The following is a 17,906-nucleotide window of genomic DNA, read 5'->3' as shown; positions in this document are numbered from 1 at the left end:
AAAATCTTAAAAAAACAAAACAGAGCAAAAACTTGTGTGACTCTCTCCTCAGTGAACTACTCAATGTGAAGTCAATGAACTCAATGTTCTCTCCTCTGGCCAAGTTAATAGGGCTAACTCGATACCGGGCTATGTTCTAAGTGCTAGGAATATAGTTCTGAACAAAACAGAGAAGATCCCCACTTTCACAAATCTTACACTGCAGTAAGAGAAAAGAGAAACAAAACAGGTAAACAAGTAAAGTTAAAAAAAAAAAAAAAAAAAGCCAGCTACTACTCAGGTCTAGGCAGAGAATGAAAAGAAGTGATGTAGAGAATAACTTGGTAGCTACCATAGACTTGGTGGTTAGGAGCAGTCTGAGAAGGTGATGTAACTCCTAGGTTAAGCTGAGGCTTAAATGACAAGAAAGAGAACATTCCCGATAGAGGAAATAGCCTGTGAAAACCCCGTGATAAGAATGAGTTTGTCATGTTCAGAAAAGCCAGTATGGCTAGAGTTTAGGGGACAGAGTAGAAGTGAGATTGAAGAAATTGGAAAGAATAAAATTATACAAGCCCTTATGAAGGACTCAAGGGATTTGAGTCTGGGTTATGTAAGTGCGTTGGAAGCCTTTGGAGGGTTTCAAGCCAAGACGTGGCATTATCCATCTTTCAAAAAGATGACCTTGGTTACTGTGGAGAGAATGTGCAAAGGTGGGGAGGAGGAGGAGGAATAAGGAGGAAGGAGAACAGCAAGAGGAGCCGTGAGGAGGCCATCATAGCTGGCTAGGCAAAAGAAGATGGCTTGGATGGTACTAGTAGCGCTTGACAGAAAGGAAAGTCTTCTGGATAAATTCTGGACGTAGATTTACTGGGTCTTGATGGCTTGCATACTTGGGAACGAGAGAAAATGGAATCAAGGATAACTCTCAGGCTTTGGCCTGAGTAGCTGAAACAGAAAGACTTAGAGATGAGCAGCTTTTAGTGGGTAGCAGGTTATGGGCAGGAGATTAAGAATTCTGCTATATTGGGAATGCTCAGAGATAGGCAGGAGGAGAGGTCCGGGAGGCAGGCTTAGGGTGGGAGCTAGATGGCTGTTGATGGTATTTAAATCCAGACACAGAGGAGATCATCTAGAGAAGGAATGTAAAGAAGCCTACATGCCAGGAGCAAGCCCTGGGGCTCTCCATATTTAAATGGGAGAAGCCAGTTAAGAAAATTGGGCAATAAGATCAGAGAGGTAGGAGATCAAAGAGTGGTGTCTCAGAAAAGAGATGTTTCACTGAGGGAGCAGTGGTTTACCATGACAGACTAAATATACATATTGTCTCTGTTTCTCCCTAAAGACAGTAAAGGAATTTTTTAAAAATTCGTAACTCTCAAGGATAGGTGAGGAGACACTAAAGACAACATTTTGGAAGCAGGAAAGTCAATCAAAAAGTGGTGATAGAACAAGCAGACAGCCCAAGAAAGTTGAAATCTAGACTGGCAATGGAAAACCAAGAAGCAAACTGATTCTGGCTTTAGACTCCAGCACGTTTTAGGAATTGGAGGTGCCAGGAGCTTATAAAATTGGTGGTGTAGGTGGAGCTGAAAACAGAATTTGTTCTTCTCTCCTGCACATCTGAGTGTAGTGAGGGTGTAGCCTTTTTCTGGTCCCAGCTGATGACTGGAGGTTTCTGTTCAGGGATGCTGAACCAAAGGAACTCTGGATTCAGACACCAGGGAAGCTGAGAGAGGAGGAAGTAAAATTCTTCGATACCAAATGGTGAGTCCTTCAGTTCCTTTCTTCCACTAGTGCGGTCCCCTGAAATCAGGTAGCTTAACTTACACCCTCCAAAATAAGATAAGGGCATGCTTCTCTGGGAACGGACCAGCCCCAGAGAAAAGTCTCAAAAATACTGATGGTTAGGGTATCCAAAGAAATGTTTGGTTCACCGGAAAGCAACGCTCACTACTTGACATGCTTGCACACTGACCCCAAACTTCTATTTTTTTAAGGTTTTATTTATTTATCTGTGAGAGAGAGAACACAAGCAGGGGGAGCAGCAGGCTGAGGGAGAAGCAGGCTCCCTGCTGAGCAAGGAGCCCAGGACCCTGGGATCATGACCTGAGCGGGAGAGAGACGCTTAAAGGACTGAGCTAACCAGGCATTCCCTGACCCTGAACTTCTATTCAATATTTTAAGAAATTATTGGTGTGTAGTCTTCCAAAACAAGGATGAAAATAAAAAGAGTTAGATGTGGGGCGCCTGGGTGGTGCAGTCGTTAAGCGTCTGCCTTCTGCTCAGGGCGTGATCCCGGCGTTATGGGATCGAGTCCCACATCAGGCTCCTCCGCTATGAGCCTGCTTCTTTCTCTCCCACTGCCCCTGCTTGTGTTCCCTCTCTCGCTGGCTGGCTCTATCTCTGTCAAATAAATAAATAAAATCTTAAAAAAAAAAAAAAAGAGTTAGATGTGGGATCTAAAATACAGTAGTTCCAACACAGCAGAAAGGCAAAAAGAAATTCCCAAGACTTATAGGATCCCAGGCTGGCTCTTCCCAGTAGGCCTAGGGGTGCCTGGATGGCTCTGTCGCTTCAGCATTGGATTTTTTATTTCTACTCAGGTCATGATCTGGGGGCTGTGGGATGGAGCCCCCCATCAGGCTCCGAGCTCAGTTGGGAGTCTGCTTAGGATCCTCTCTCTCTCCCCCTCTGCTCCTCCCCCTGCTTGAGTGCAGGTGCACTGTCTCTTTCTCTCTCTCTCTCAAAAAAAATAAATAAACAAAATCTTCCATTAGGCCTAGAGAGCAATCAGGGCATGGTGGAGTTGAACAACAAGAACAGTGGGCTCTAACTTGGACATCTCCAAGCAAAAAAATGAAACTGATATATTACCTGATGTTTTTGAATGTACTGAGCAGAGATTTACACTTCTGATAGGAGATAAATTAGTGATAGGTACAGAAAAAAACTAGGCAAATGAAAAATAAACAAGGTAATATTAACTCTGGAGCAAGCTAGAAGTTGTTAAAAGATGGAAATGTAGTCATAATACGGTACATAGGGCACTGTGGTAAATCATAGTCATAAGAATGGGAACACTGAATATTGACTTAATCGGAAACTATGATTCAACTATATTGGAAAGGTGGGGAAAGAGAGAGAGGGATGTCTATGAGCGCACGTGTGTGCCGGTGGTGGTATTAAACCCACATCCTCCATTGCAAGGGGCTAGTGGGCAATTTTTAAAACTATATCTCAGGGGCACCTGGGTGGCTTAACCAGCTGCCTTCTTTTTTTTTTTTTTTTTTTTTTTAAGGAATTTTTTTTTTTTTTGAAGATTTATTTATTTATTTATTTAACAGAGACAGCCAGCGAGAGAGGGAACACAGCAGGGGGAGTGGGAGAGGAAGAAGCAGGCTCATAGTGGAGGAGCCTGATGTGGGGCTCGATCCCGTAACGCCGGGATCACGCCCTGAGCCGAAGGCAGGCGCTTAACCGCTGTGCCACCCAGGCGCCCCCTAACCAGCTGTCTTCTGCTCAGGTCATGATCTCGGGGTCCTGAGATAGAGCCCAACCGATTCAGGTTCCCCGCTAAGCAGGGACTCTGCCTTTCCCTCTGCTCGCCCCACCCCCACATTGTGCTCTCTCTCTCTCTCTCTCAAATAAATCTTTAAAAAACAAAACTGTATATCCCAAAAATGGTATTATAAGGACATTATCAAAATTATGATTGTCAATGAAAAATTGCACAGTTAATAATAGAACATGGTTCCTTTTAGAGAGTAGGAATGGGGGACAAGGGTGTGCTGATTTTGTTTTAAATTTTATTTTATTTTATTTTATTTTTTGAAGATTTTATTTATTTATTGGACAGAGAGAGACACAGCAAGAGAGGGAACATCAGCAGGGGGAGTGGGAGAGAGAGAAGCAGCCTTTCCACTGAGCAGGGAGCCCGATGCGGGGCTCGATCCCAGGACCCTGGGATCATGACCTGAGCCGAAGGCAGACTCTTAACGACTGAGCCACCCAGGCACCCCTGTTTTAAATTTTAAAGAACAAGTTAGCTTTTTAAAACCATGTATAACAGAACGTACATCTTGATTAAATCTTAATTGGGACAAAAGAGTATAAAAGAGAAATTTGGGGATGAATTTTGGGATGATTGGGAAAATTTGAAACTTGATTAAATAAAAATGATATTAATGAATTCTTGTTAATTTACCCAGGTATAATAAATATTAATAAATTTACTATCATAGTAATATGATTATAAATGTAAGCTTACTCTAGGGTGTTTATATATATACAAATGCAGCTAAAATTTGCCATATTTGCTTTAATAATGGTTAGATCTAGATAATGCACAGAGGATATAGAGATGATTATACTGTTCTTTCCATTTTGTGTGTGTTTGAAATTTTTTTTTTTAAGATCTATCTCTCTATCTATCTGAGAGAGAGAGAGCAACCATGAGTAGGGGGAGGAGGAGCAAAGGGAGAAGCAGACTCCCCGATGAGCAGGGAACCTGATGTGAGGCTCGATCCTAGGACCCCGAGATCATGACGTGAGCCGAAGGCAGACACTTAACCGACTGAGCCACCCAGGTGCCCCTGAAATTTTAAATATTATAATTTTAGAATAAAAAAAACCCACCATGCATAGCAGACAGCCTCTCCTCTGCGGTCCTGCCCACTGCTCCCTTGGGATGTATTCAATAAAGTCTATCTCCTTTAAAAATAAATAAAAACATGCACACTTCTAACTGAAAGATTAAATTAAAGACAAGGAGTGGTTGTGTTGACTGAAAATGGGGGATCTTCACACTAAGATAGAGCTGGAAATAGGAGTGAAAAAGACACTGAGGATACGTAGAAACATCATGAAGTAACTTCTTCAGTGGGACATTGTTCCAGTGGTTGAGCTACGGTATACTCTTTTTTTTTTTTTTTTTTTAAAGTAGGCTCCATGCCTAACATGGGGTTTGAACTCACCACCCTGAGATGGAGAGTCCACGCTTCACCGACTGAGGCAGCCAGATGCCCTAGAGCTGGTGTATATGTTAACACTTCACCACTGTCCCTTGAATTGTTGATAGCAGTTTTGCCTTTGTTTTTTTTAAGTTTTTTTTTTTTTTAAGGTTTTAGATGCTACATGTGACAACAGTTAAGGAGGTTATACAGTAGAGTAAGTACTACTCCACGGAGGAGAATGTATTAAAAGGTTCTTGGGTATCCTTTAAGAATATGGTGTGCATATATAAGAGTACAAAGATTTTTTTTTTTAAGATTCTGTTTATTTATTTGAGAGACAGAAAGAGAGAGAAAGCAGGAGTGGGAGGAGGGACAGAGGGAGAGGGAGAAGCAGGCTCCCCGCTGAGCAGGGAGCCCCATGTCAGGCTCCATCCCAGGACCCTGAGATCATGACCTGAGCCAAAGTCAGATGCTTAACTGACTGAGCCATCCAGGCGCCCCTACAAAGACTTTTAAAAAGTTTTATTATTTAAAAAAAAAAGATTTATTTATTTGAGAGAGCGAGAGAGAGCGAGAGAGCAAGCACAAGCAGGGGAAGAGAGGGAAGCATACTGTCTGCTGAGCATGACCTGACGTGAAACCAAGAATCAGACACTTAACTGATTGAGCCACCCAGGCACCCCAAGAGGACAAGGATTTTAAAAGAATCTTTAAATCTTTTTTTTCAAAATATGAATAAATCGAGTTTGTTCAACCAAAAATACTTTTTTTTTTTTTTTTTTTTAGCTTTAACTGTGTTTTATACACTGAGCTAGATTCTAGGGATATCTGCTGTTAAGGTACACGTTCTTGCAGATATGAAGATAAAATATTACAATATGATTGTACTGGATAAGATTTCTTTCTCTCTTTAGCCTCTTTTCTTCCCTTTTTCATCTGTCATGGGCAGGGGGTGGGGGGGGAGGGAAGGGGGACTTTGGTTTAAAAGACCAAGAGTGCATTTGCATCAAAATTCTATTACAAGGACTTTTTGTTGCAGGTGATAAGAACCCAACCACAACTGGCTTATATAACAAAGGGAAGCTATTGGCTCTCTAAAGTGGAAAATCCAGGGAGTACCTAGCTTCAGGCATGGCTGATTTCAGGTCTCAAGCAAAGGAGGATGCCTATCTATATCTTGTGCTTTTCTCTCTTTGAAGTTTAAGAATCTTTCAATCTTTACAGAAAAAAAAAATAACAGAATGCTGTATTGTGAGAGCAAGAAGCTTCAAGATATCTCTGCTTCTGCTCCCACCCTACTGTGTGTATGTGGATGGGTGTGGGGAACATGCGAATTTGTTTACAGAGGTAAGAGTATTAAAGAATTGGTACATGAGAAGGTAGTGATAAATTGTTTTTGTTGTATTTAGAATGTGGCTATAACGTATTTAAATTTTTCTTGAACTGGTTCTCTTGTAAAACACTTCTCAGCACTGAGGCTCTTTTTGTAGAGATCAACCGTAGTGGTCCACCAAGGGAACTTTGTTTTTGTTTTTTTTAAGGTTTTACTTATTTGAGAGAGTGAGAGAACAAGCAGAGGGGCAGAGTAAGAGGGAGAAACAGACTCACTGCTGAGCTGGGAGCCCAATGTGGGTCTTGATCCCAGGACCCTGGAATCAGGACCTGAGCCAAAAGCAGATGTTTAACCTCCTGAGCCACCCAGACGCCTCAAGGGAACTTGGTTGTTGTTGTAGTGGTGGTGGTTTTTGTTTTGTTTCAGCTGCTGCTCTGGGAATAAGCTATGCCCTGAGGTGAAATATTTCACAATTATTCCACTCATTGAGAAATCTTCAGTTACAAACCCTAATTTATTTTTTATTAGTTAATTTTTATTTTTAATTAAAAAAAATTATTTATTTAACAGAGAGAGAGAGCACAAGCAGGGGGAGTGGGAGAGGAAGAAGCAGGCTCTCTGCTGAGCAGGGAGCCGGATGCGGGGCTCGATCCCAGGACCCTGAGATCATGACCTGAGCCGAAAGCAGACGCTTAACTGACTGAGCCACCCAGGCACCCCTAGCTTTTATTTTTGGTTTATTATTATTTTTTTAGTAAACTCTACACCCACTGTGGGGCTCGAACTTGTGACCCTGAGGTGAGAGTCACTCCCTTCTCTGAGCCAGCCAGATGCCCGAAAGCCTAACTTTAATCCTTGTAGTAACAAGGATCGTGGTAACAAGGATTGTAATAACACACAGCCTGTGTGCTAAGTGATGACAAGAACACCGAAGCAGATAAAAGGGAATGAAGAGGAGGAAGGGCAAAAGAGGGGCGATGGAGAGTGAGAGGGCTCTTGCTCGTCCTGGAAAGTGAAGTAAGGATTCTCTTCGGGAGTCCACTCCCTGTGTATCGGACATACGGTACACAGTAGTCAGTCTTTGCCGAGTGAGTTGTCTAGAAGGCTGCGCAGCCTGAGTAACATGGGGTACGGAGCAGAAGCTTTACAGCACAATTTGTCTTGGCATGGTGCCCAGCTGTACCTGACAATCAGCCGTTTGGTGGAGTCAGAAGCGGGAGTAGGTGAAAGGTCACGGGTCCTCCAAAAACTCTGTGATGCTCCCGAGGAAGCTAAAGCTCAGTGTAAGCCTATTTGTCACGTGGTCGGGATGAGGACAGGTCAAGCTCAAAATCATAGCTAATTCCACTGATTTCTCCTGATTATTAACAATGTGTGCCCTCTCCTCTGTAACGGTTTCCCTAATGTTCCTGGGAGAGTGTTCTTCCTCTTCTGAACCCACAGTATTATTTCATTCATTTCTCCCGGTACGTATCTCCTCATTCTCTTTTACATATTTTTATATGCTCAGTGACTATTGCTTTCCTGTAAAGACAGAGGCCGTATCAGACCTTCTTGTGTCATCCACCCTGCTTTACATACTAGGCCATCAAGGCCTCTCGTCTAAATAGGTAGGTGCCTTTAACAGAACAGTTTCCATACATTAATTTAGGACTACTGCCTTGATTTCACAGGACTGAAAGGGATCATCTTCTATTCACTGCATCCAAACACGGTCATTTTATGTCAGAGAACAAGTGCCTGGCCCTTAGATCACAGCTATGGCAGAAAGCCTGGTTCCTGGGCCAGTGTCTAGCCCCCGTATCAACCTGCAGTCTTCCAGATTAGGCATTCCTATCTTGCTCCTATGGAAAATCTAAGCAACTTCAAAATGGAACACCCCACTTGAAAAGTATGCCAGGGCAATTTAGCCAATGTTTTTCACAGGGCTGGACAATTAACCCCCAGACGATGATCTATAATAGGTCTATGGTAACCTGGTATTCAAGTACCCCGAGCGCCCTGCTCTTAATTAATTCCATATTCAAAAGCCACGATTATGTAAAACTAAACTACTAATGGGTTTACCCAGTTCACTCTGGTGGAATTAAGGCCCTTGCCATCTTATTTCCACCAGTCCTATCAGTCTGTCCAATGCCACCTCCTCCGTGAAGCTACACCCTTTTCCCTTCAGCTAGAAGAAACTTCTGTAATCTGAAACTTGCCACTCCCTCAGGGCACCACATCTCTCCAAATCTTGAATGATAGTTTTTTTCATCCTATCTTCTCCACTGTAATAAGTGTATTGAAGAAAGGGTTTGTGTCTGATTTTTTTCCCCTTAAACAGCAAACTTATAAATAAGAAGCAATGAACACGTTACATCATCCAAGTCACCATCCTCTCTCACTCACTTGGACTTTGGCAAAAGCCTTTTAACTCTCACCTAGATTGCACTGTCACTCCGCTACCTTGATCCTTTTGAAAGCTATCAGCTCCAGTCCCTTCCTCAAAGCCCTCCCCAGGTTTTCCATGTCCTCACACCACCGCCTGATTTTGCCCTCACCCTGGTTTTCTTGCTATTCTTCTAGCATGTTAAGCACCTCCTGCTTCAGATGCCTTTGCATTTGATGCTCTGTCTATAAGAGTGGATACTGGTAGAAGACGGTCTAGGACACTAGATACTGTTTACCTCCTTACTTAAAACAGGTTCTTAAGTCTTCTTCCATAGAGATCCTCTCTGGCCAATCTCTAGCATCCTGTTACTCTCTCTCCTTGTATTCTGTTTCAGTTGAGCGTCAGTCTTGAAAACAGAGTACCTGGTTTGGAAAGTTAAATTGACCACTTAGCAGGCGTAAGATTTGGGGCAAATTAATTTTTTCTTTTCCTTTTTTTTTTTTTTTAAGATTTTTATTTATTTACTTGAGTGAGCAAGTGAGAAAGGACACAAATGGAGGTGGGGCGGGGAAGGGTAGAGGGAGAAGCAGGCTGCCTACTGAGCAGGGAGCCCGACTCGGGACTCGATCCCAGGATTCCAGGATCATGACCCGAGCAGAAGGCTTAACCGACTGAACCTCCTAGGTACCCCTAATTAACCTTTTTCCGCCTTAGTTTCCTCATTAATAAAATGGAATAATTACATATTTATTGCTTGGGACGTTGCCCATCTGATACATGGTAAGGGGTTAATAATTTGCTTTTCTTCAGTATTTATCACAAACTGTTTTTCACATATTAGTCTGTCTCCTCCATTAGGGCAGGACTTTGTTTCATTGATGACTTTAGCCCTATAGGAGTGTCTTGGTATAAAGGATTTCAGTAAATTCTTGTTGAGTATGAATGAACTTATTGAATGCTTAAAAAACCATAAACAATTGTATTTTATTATTTTCTTTATTAGGTTTTCCCTAAATATGTGAATATTAATATTGACAGATCTATGTATTATACTTTGTTGCAGGGAAAAACCTCCTTGGTCTTTAAATTCAAATGGAAAATAGCAATAAAGTGGAACAATATGTACCTGAAAAAATCTGCTCCATCATACTGCATTATTGAACTACAGCAGTTAGTGCAAGCTTAGTACATTGTAATGCCAGAGTACTAGGAGAAAAAAATGCATGAGATGATCATGTAATCTGCTTATATGGTGCCTAGCATATAGTAGCTTCTAAATAATCACTAACAAATGATAAGAACACTTAAAAAAGAAAATGCAATAATATAGAAGTAAATTATAAGCTACAAGATTTTGACAATTATATACACCTATGCTGGATGTAGATAAAGAACATTCCCATCACTTCAAAAAGATGTCCCTTGGGGAACTGTCTCCCCATTAGTAGGCAGAATAATGAGCTACTCCCCCTCAAGATGTCCTTGCCAGAATGCCTACAACCTGAGCATATGAACATACCTTTGAATATGTTACACGGCAAAGGGACTTTGAAGACCTTGAGATAGGAGATTATTTTGGATTACCTGGATGGGCCTGGTGTAACTCCATGCATCCTTAAAAGTAGAAGAGGAGGTCAGAAAGGTAGGTCAGGAGAAGATGCAACAGTGGGGAAAGAAACAGGAGAGATCTGAGGAGTGAGGAGCACATGACCCACTGTTGCTGGCTGTGAAGATGGAGGAAGCCAAGGAATATAGGTGGCCTCTAGAAGCTGGGAACATGAACAAAGAAACAGGGACTTCAGTCCTACAACCACAAACACCGAATTGGGCCAACCACCTGAATGAGCAAGGAAATTGATTCTTCCCTAGAGCTTCCAGGAATAAACACAGTTCTGGGGTGCCCGGGTAGCGCAGTCGATAAGCATCTGCCTTCAGCTCAGGGTGTGATCCCAGAGTTCTGGGATCAAGCCCTATATCGGGCTCCTCCGCTGGGAGCCTGCTTCTTCCTCAGCCACTCCCCCTGCTTGTGTTCCCTCTCTCGCTGGCTGTCTCTCTGTCAAGTAAATAAATAAAATCTTAAAAAAAAAAAAAAAAAGTAATAAACACAGTCCTGCAGCACCTTGATTTTAGCCCAGTGACACCCATATTAGACTGCTGACGCACAGACTGTGAGACAATTAGTGTTAAGCACCTAAGTTTGTGGTAATTTGTTACGACAGCAATAGAAAATACCAACCATTTTCTGTGTTTTATCAGTATGGTCTTTGTTCTTGGATTTCATGTACATGTAATCATAACGTATGAACTCTTTTGAGTCGGGCTGCTTTCACTTGACATACTGTTTTTGAGATTTACCTGTATTTTTGAAACAGTAATTTTTTTTAAACTGCTGAGTAGTGTTCCATTATAAATGCACTACTTCTTTTAATGGATATTTGGGTTGTTTCTGGTTTTTGGTTATCATGATTATGTACATTCTTGTACAAGTCTTCCTGTGGACACACCTTTCCATTTCTTGGGTAAACCTGGGTAAATACCTAGGAGGAGAATTGCTGGGTCACAGGGTAGATGTATGTTTAAAACTTTCAAAGAAACGCAAACAGTTCTCCGAAGTGGTTGTATCATTTCATTCTCCCACTTGCACTGAGTTCCAGTAGCTCCATATCCTCACTTCACTGAACTGAGCGCTTAAAATTCATTTCATTGTGCACCTAAATGTACCTCAACAAAAATAGCAGAGAAGAAAAAAAATGTAACAGAATACCGTATTTGTATATGCAGAAAGTACTGATCATCTGTCTCAGAAACTGAACTGTGGACAGAAGGAACAAACAAAGCATAGAAAAATTTTTGATTAAAAAATCCAATTTTACCATTTTAATTGTATTACACACTATTTACTAGAAATTTTTCCTTCTGAAAATCACTCTAAAAATGTAATGAACATTAGTGGTTTTATATCTGAACTCAGTTTAGCATCTATGTATAATCTCTGCATATTTAACTTGCATATGAATTAAGGCTATAAAGAAATGTTTGCCTTGAAATTCTTAAATTTTAAGAATTTGTCTTAAAAATAAAAAAATTCTGAAAGAATTTTTATTATGTGAGGGGTGCATGGGTGGCTCTGCCTTTGGCTCAGGTCACGATCCCAGGGTCCTAGAATCAAGCCACACATTGGGCTCTCTACTCAATGGGGGGGGGAGCTGCTTCTCCCTCTTCCTCTGCCTGCCGCTCTCCCTGCTTGTACTCTCTCAGTCGAATAAATAAATAAAATCTTCAAAAAAACCCAATTTTTATTATGTGAGCTTTATTTATCTATTTTTCTAAGTAATCTTTATGCCCAACATGCGTCTCGAATTCACCACCATATCAAGAGTTACATGCCCTACTGAATGAGTCAGTCAAGCACTCGGTCTTAAAATATTTTAAGACATCTAACATTGCTGAGGAGGTAAACTGTTACAATCTCTTTGGAGTACAATTTATTTTTCAAATTTATAACTGTCCTAAACCCCTTGACTCTGAAATCCTGCATGCTGAAATATATTCTACATATTTATTTGCACATATGCAAAATAGTATTTGTGCAAAGCTGTTTGTATCAGCAGTCTGTAATAGCAAAACATTGGAACCAACTTAAGAACTGCATGAATAGGGATACTATGTAGCTAAGGAAAAAAAATGGGCTACTTTTTAATGTTTGGAATAATTTCTAAGAGGAAAAAAAACATGTATATTCATAAGATATCTGTAAGGATAAACTGACAAGTGTGGTAATTTCTAGAGAGGAGAGCTGTGTATCTGAGTGACAGGGGTGTGAGGCTTTTTGCCATTTATTCTTTTTTTTTTTAAAGATTTTATTTATTTATTTGACAGAGATAGAGACAGCCAGCGAGAGAGGGAACACAAGCAGGGGGAGTGGGAGAGGAAGAAGCAGGCTTCCCAGTGGAGGAGCCTGATGTGGGGCTCCATCCCAGAGCGCAGGGATCACGCCCTGAACCGAAGGCAGATGCCTAACGACTGAGCCACCCAGGCGCCCCTTTGCCATTTATTCTTAAATTCTGAACCATGTGACCATTAACTAGCAAAAACAAATATCTCTGCATTAATATACTATATATTTTAGGGGAGAATCATAATCTAAATTTAAAGTAAAACCAGAACCCTTAGGTAGAGATATCTAATTATAACTAACTTCATTATTCTATTAAAATTAGAAAGTTTAAAGTCTGATCAATTATTATGTAAAGGAATAATAAATCTACATTATAACAGATGCAAAGTTAATTCTTTTTTTAAGATTTTATTTATTTGAGAGAGAGTGAAAGTGAGAGAGATCACAGAGGGAGAGGGAGAAGCAGACTTGCTGCTGAGCGGAGAGCCCAAAGCAGGGCTCAATTCTAGGACCCTGAGATCATGACCTGAGCCAAAGGCAGCCGCTTAAATGACTGAATCACCCAGGTGCCCCTAAAGTTAATTCTAAGTGGAAATCACAAACTCCCAAATTGGTAATACAGGAAAAACAACGGCTGCAGAGAAAAGGAAGAGGAGAGAAATTAATAGTTGTGGTAAACAACCACTACCACCCTTCTTGGAGCAAATGAACTGTTATACAGGCCTGTTTTGGGTATTATTTTGAACTTATTTATACAATTAAAATACAGTTTATCTCTTGGGATGCTGATTGTAATAGGAAAAAACCCAGACAAATTAATGAAAGCTACCTTTGCAGGCAGGTTTAGAATAATAACAATTCCTCAACTTTATTGAGCCCTTTTCAACTTTCAACTCATTACGAAAAATTTTTTTCAATTCATTTCACATACATTATTTCTTTTGCTCCTCATAACCCTATGAACTTGAGCAAATTTTATTCTGGTTTCATGTACAAGAGAAAAAAAAAAGATATCCAGAGAAGATGATTTGCCTAAAAAAATGTTTGTATGAGTTAGTACCCGTACCCTGGTGCTCTTAATACTGGTTTCCCTACTTCCCATCTGGATCCCCTTCAAGCCCCCGCCCTATGTCTCACCTTATCTCTCATCACAGTAATTTAATTTTTCTGCTGTTATATGTTTCCTAGGAAATGGCAATTTTAGTAACGGTGCAATATTTATTATACCTATTTACTTAAACATTTTTTTAACATACCAAAATTGCATTAAAACATCAATATGCAATTATTTTCCCACCACTCAAAAATTTTAATTATGTATTGAAGATTCTGGACCAGAAAATGTGTAAAGATAAGACAAAGAATATCAAAATAACTTATAACAAATTTCTAAAACCTCTCACATATTAAAATTGTTAAGATAAAAATATGATTTACAATACATGTTTGCTGTTATGGTATAGTTAAAAAAATAGTACCCATACTAAAATTAATTCATCCTACTTATCAAAATTCCTATTCTAAGAATGAAAATATTCAAATGCTTATAAATAGGTATTCAAAAGTTTCTTTTGAACAACATTCTTTGGTGTTCATAAAACTGCATATATTATTATAGATCTACCTATCATACAGTTTTTTTCAGACTATAGATTCAGTTTAAATTGGAAATGAAAAAATATAAATTTGATATTGCTATAGAAAATAGTTACAGGGTAGGTATTTTGATTTCATGGTGTCTAAGTACTTACGGACAAGATTTACTTACTAAACTTTAAAATAACTACCTATTCTTTGATACTTCTTATAGATCTACATGTTCCAGAAATTTTTTTAAAAATTACGTTTAAAAAGGCAGAAAATTCAAATGTGAATTGACATTATTTATGATTCTCTCAACTGGTTGTTCCACAAAATATGGAGCTAAACAAAAAGATGAGAACCCTTTCATTGCTTGGATACCAGCTTGACAAGCAACTTGGAATGGCAGATGCATAACAAGAAATGGAATATTCTACTTCAGAGGAAGAAGACAAGTGATCGAATAATGCACACAACTTAGTATAAGTTCTTTACCCTAATAAAGTAATTATTCATTTGCAAATATTACCAAAAGTAAAAAAATTTATTTTACAGAGTGGTTGGTTTTTGTAATACATCAATAATGTTATACTTCCCTATTCTCACTGCTTGTCTCATTTCAGTGGTTGGTTTCTCCCAAATAATTTAGTTTACATTTAAAGTGGCAATACAGCTTTTACTTACTGGATTTAAGTTATAATTAGAAACCAGTTTTATATACAGAAAATCCATAAATATAGAACTTTTATTCCTATTTTATCCTAGGGCTATGCAAAAAATTGACTAAAAATTTTTCATTTGGGTCTTTGTAATAAACATGTAAGTACATTATTTACAATGGAGATGCTTTCTCACAGAAAGTAAACACACAGAAGTAATTTTGGTCTTCACTAGAATCCATCATTATATGTTCATTTTTGAAGATGACGTGATACATCATGTTCACTCAAATTTTAAGATTCCTGTTATACACATAATTCAAGTAACTATTTTACTTGTACAATTAATGCTTCATTCTGTATTTAAATTTCCTTTAAGAAAGACTCCTTGATCCAATAGTAGGGAACTCTAGAATTTTTTTCAAATACAGCAATATGTTTCTGTACAATTATGTGCAATTTTCTTCCTTCTGGCAATATTATAAATACCGAGTAATTTAGTCTTCATTGTTCATACCCCAGAGGTATTTCTCGAGTTATCTCACATGATGTAAGTACCATCTTTGTAGTATTTCATGGACTCCATTTGTTTTGTCATAGCTAGAACATCATGAAATCCAGTACTTAGGCCGGACATATGTTGAAAGTATGCCTCTTTTTCCACTTGAATTGTTAAATTGTTTACTCCAGCATCTTTAAGTATTCCTGTAACCTGTTATCAAAACCCATACATTTTAAAGCATTTATATTAATATAGTGCATATCTTAAATAACTGGTATTACATTTTTTTTCATAGCCACAGATAGCCAAAGATAATCCTCAAAGTAATGTTTATTATTCACTTGGTCAAATGTTAGCTATATCCTTTAGATGGCCAGTAAATTACTGACCTGACATTCAAAGTTGAAAAGAGAAACAGCTTTTGTTTCCAACATGGTAGGTTTAGAATAGGAATATAGGAACTACTTTGATCCTAACCTCGCCAACTTGACTGTGATTATTATTAATTATAATAATTTATTTCTGAACAATCAATTGGGAGCCAAGGTGGATCATAAGTAAATTTTTTTACATTCACTTAAGCTTGTCATCTAAATACTGAAACTTAATTTTATTTTAACCATTTTTGGGGTAGAAAACAAATCTAGATATAAAAAATAAGTTAGATTATCCTTGGACAGCTAAAAGATTGATGTTTTTGAACAGTTACATGATTACTCAAAGTATAATTTATAATGCGTCCCAGTTTATGCATGAATTAACTCAAATGAAATTACTTTAAAAACAAAAGATTATCACCTGCTGTACTATTCTTTGTTCCAGCACATCGGATGTCACCTGTATATGAATCGTTCCTGCCACAACACTAGCTGAATGACGCCAAAAATGAGGGTCTCGGTATGATATTAATCCTTCAATTTTCTGTATCTGTCAAATAAAAGGACAGGTGATATAAATGGACTTAAGAGGCTAATTCACTTAACACAAAGCAATCTTTTTGGTCCAGAAACCACTATTAAGCTGATTTTAAAAAAGATAATACGGAAGGAAAAGAAGTGAGAAAAGAAAGGGACAACTTGTTTGAAGTAAAGGTGCCTAAAATATTTTGAACTGGGAGTGATGTCAGGGAAGACAGCTTTGGATAGGAAATGAATGGGGGTTACAGATGTCTTCACACTCAATAGCTGCATACCCATTTTCACCTCTTTAAAAGGTACTTTGCCTTTTCTAAACATTAGATACTTTCAATGGACTACTTGGTTTCCTTACACATTCACATATTTAATGGTTATATAAACACATTCAAAAGATATCTTCTATGTTTAACAATGAACTGATTAAATAAGTAACAGACATTGCATACAACGTAACACTACAATCAGTATGGGAGTATCTATCAACATGACATAACTAAATGGGGGAAATTTACAAAGTAGTACAACATAGTTTTCATCATTTTTATTTTCAAAATATCTTTAAAAAAAGATTTTATTTATTATTTATTTGAGAGATAGAATCAGACTCTCCTCTGAGCAGGGAGCCCTGAGACAGGGCTGGATCCCAGGGCCCTGGGATCATGACCTGAGCAGAAGGCAGACGTTTAACTAACTGAGCCACTCAGGTATCCGTATTTTCAAAATATCTTAATATAGAAAAGCACATTTTAAAAGTGTTTCTTTCCAGGGGCGCCTGGTTGGCTCAGCTGGTAGAACATGTGAGTTCAAGCTCCACACTAGTGGCAGAGATTACTTAAATAAAAATATATATATATTTTGAAGTTTTCCATAATGGGCATAAATTATTTTTGAAATAAAACTTTTTTCCTTTTAGTTGGATGTAGTATTCACTAACAAGAAGGTGAGAAAACTACTAATTTTATTTATGAAAACAGTGGGTTAAGATATTATTCCTTAAATATTCAAGATAACAACTTTTCATCAGTAGATCCTAATTTAATACGATATGGCAAGGGCGCCTGAACATGTGACTCTTGGGGCACCTGGGTGACTCAGTCGGTAGCATCTGCCTTTGGCTCAGGTCATGATCCCGGGGTCCTGGGATTGAGACCCGTGTGGGGCTCCTTGCTCAGCGGGAGCCTGCTTCTCCCTCTGCCTGCTGCTCCCCCTGCTTGTACTCTCTTCAAATAAATTTTAAAAATATCTTTAAAAAAAAAACAAAAACAAAACCCACATGACTCTTGATCTTGGGGTTGTGAGTTTGAGGCCCATGTTGAGTGTAGAGATTACTTAAAAAAAAATGAGGGGTGCCTGCCTGGCTCAGTCAGTAGAACCTGTGACTCTTGATCTCAGGGTTGTGGGTTTGAGCCCCACGCTCGGTGTACAGACTACTTAAAAATAAAATTATTTTTAAAAATTTATTTTAGAGAGCAAGAGAGCACATGCATTAGTGGGGGCAAGGGCTGAGGGACAGGAAGAGAGAACCTCAAGCAGATTCCCTGCTGAATGCAGAGACTGATGTGGTGCTCAATCCCAGGACCCTGAGATCATGACCTGAGCCAAAATCAAGAGTCGAAGGCTTAACCAACTGAGCCACCCAGGTGCCCCTTAAATAGAAAATCTTAAAAAAAAAAAAAAGAAGAAGAAGAAGAAAAAATTATTTATTTAT

General features: G+C 39.0%; 1 protein-coding gene across 2 annotated transcripts in view; it reads right to left on the bottom strand.

Moving 5' to 3' along the window:
• Positions 1-13,381: 13,381 nt before the first annotated feature.
• Positions 13,382-17,906, bottom strand: part of SLC30A5 (solute carrier family 30 member 5) — a 35,528-nt gene continuing 31,003 nt past the window's right edge. For both annotated transcript variants that reach the window (XM_026498858.4, XM_044384139.3), the window contains exons 15-16: positions 16,080-16,208; positions 13,382-15,491 (exon numbers count right to left, since the gene is read on the bottom strand). In XM_026498858.4, coding sequence (XP_026354643.1) covers positions 15,321-15,491; positions 16,080-16,208 — 300 coding nt within the window. In that variant the 3' untranslated portion in view covers positions 13,382-15,320. The remainder of the gene's footprint in view (positions 15,492-16,079; positions 16,209-17,906) is intronic.

Source organism: Ursus arctos, unplaced genomic scaffold (assembly GCF_023065955.2).
Source record: "Ursus arctos isolate Adak ecotype North America unplaced genomic scaffold, UrsArc2.0 scaffold_5, whole genome shotgun sequence".
Classification (NCBI taxonomy): domain Eukaryota; kingdom Metazoa; phylum Chordata; class Mammalia; order Carnivora; family Ursidae; genus Ursus; species Ursus arctos.
Note: the sequence above shows the minus strand (reverse complement) of the source record. Positions and strands in the feature narration are given on the sequence as shown.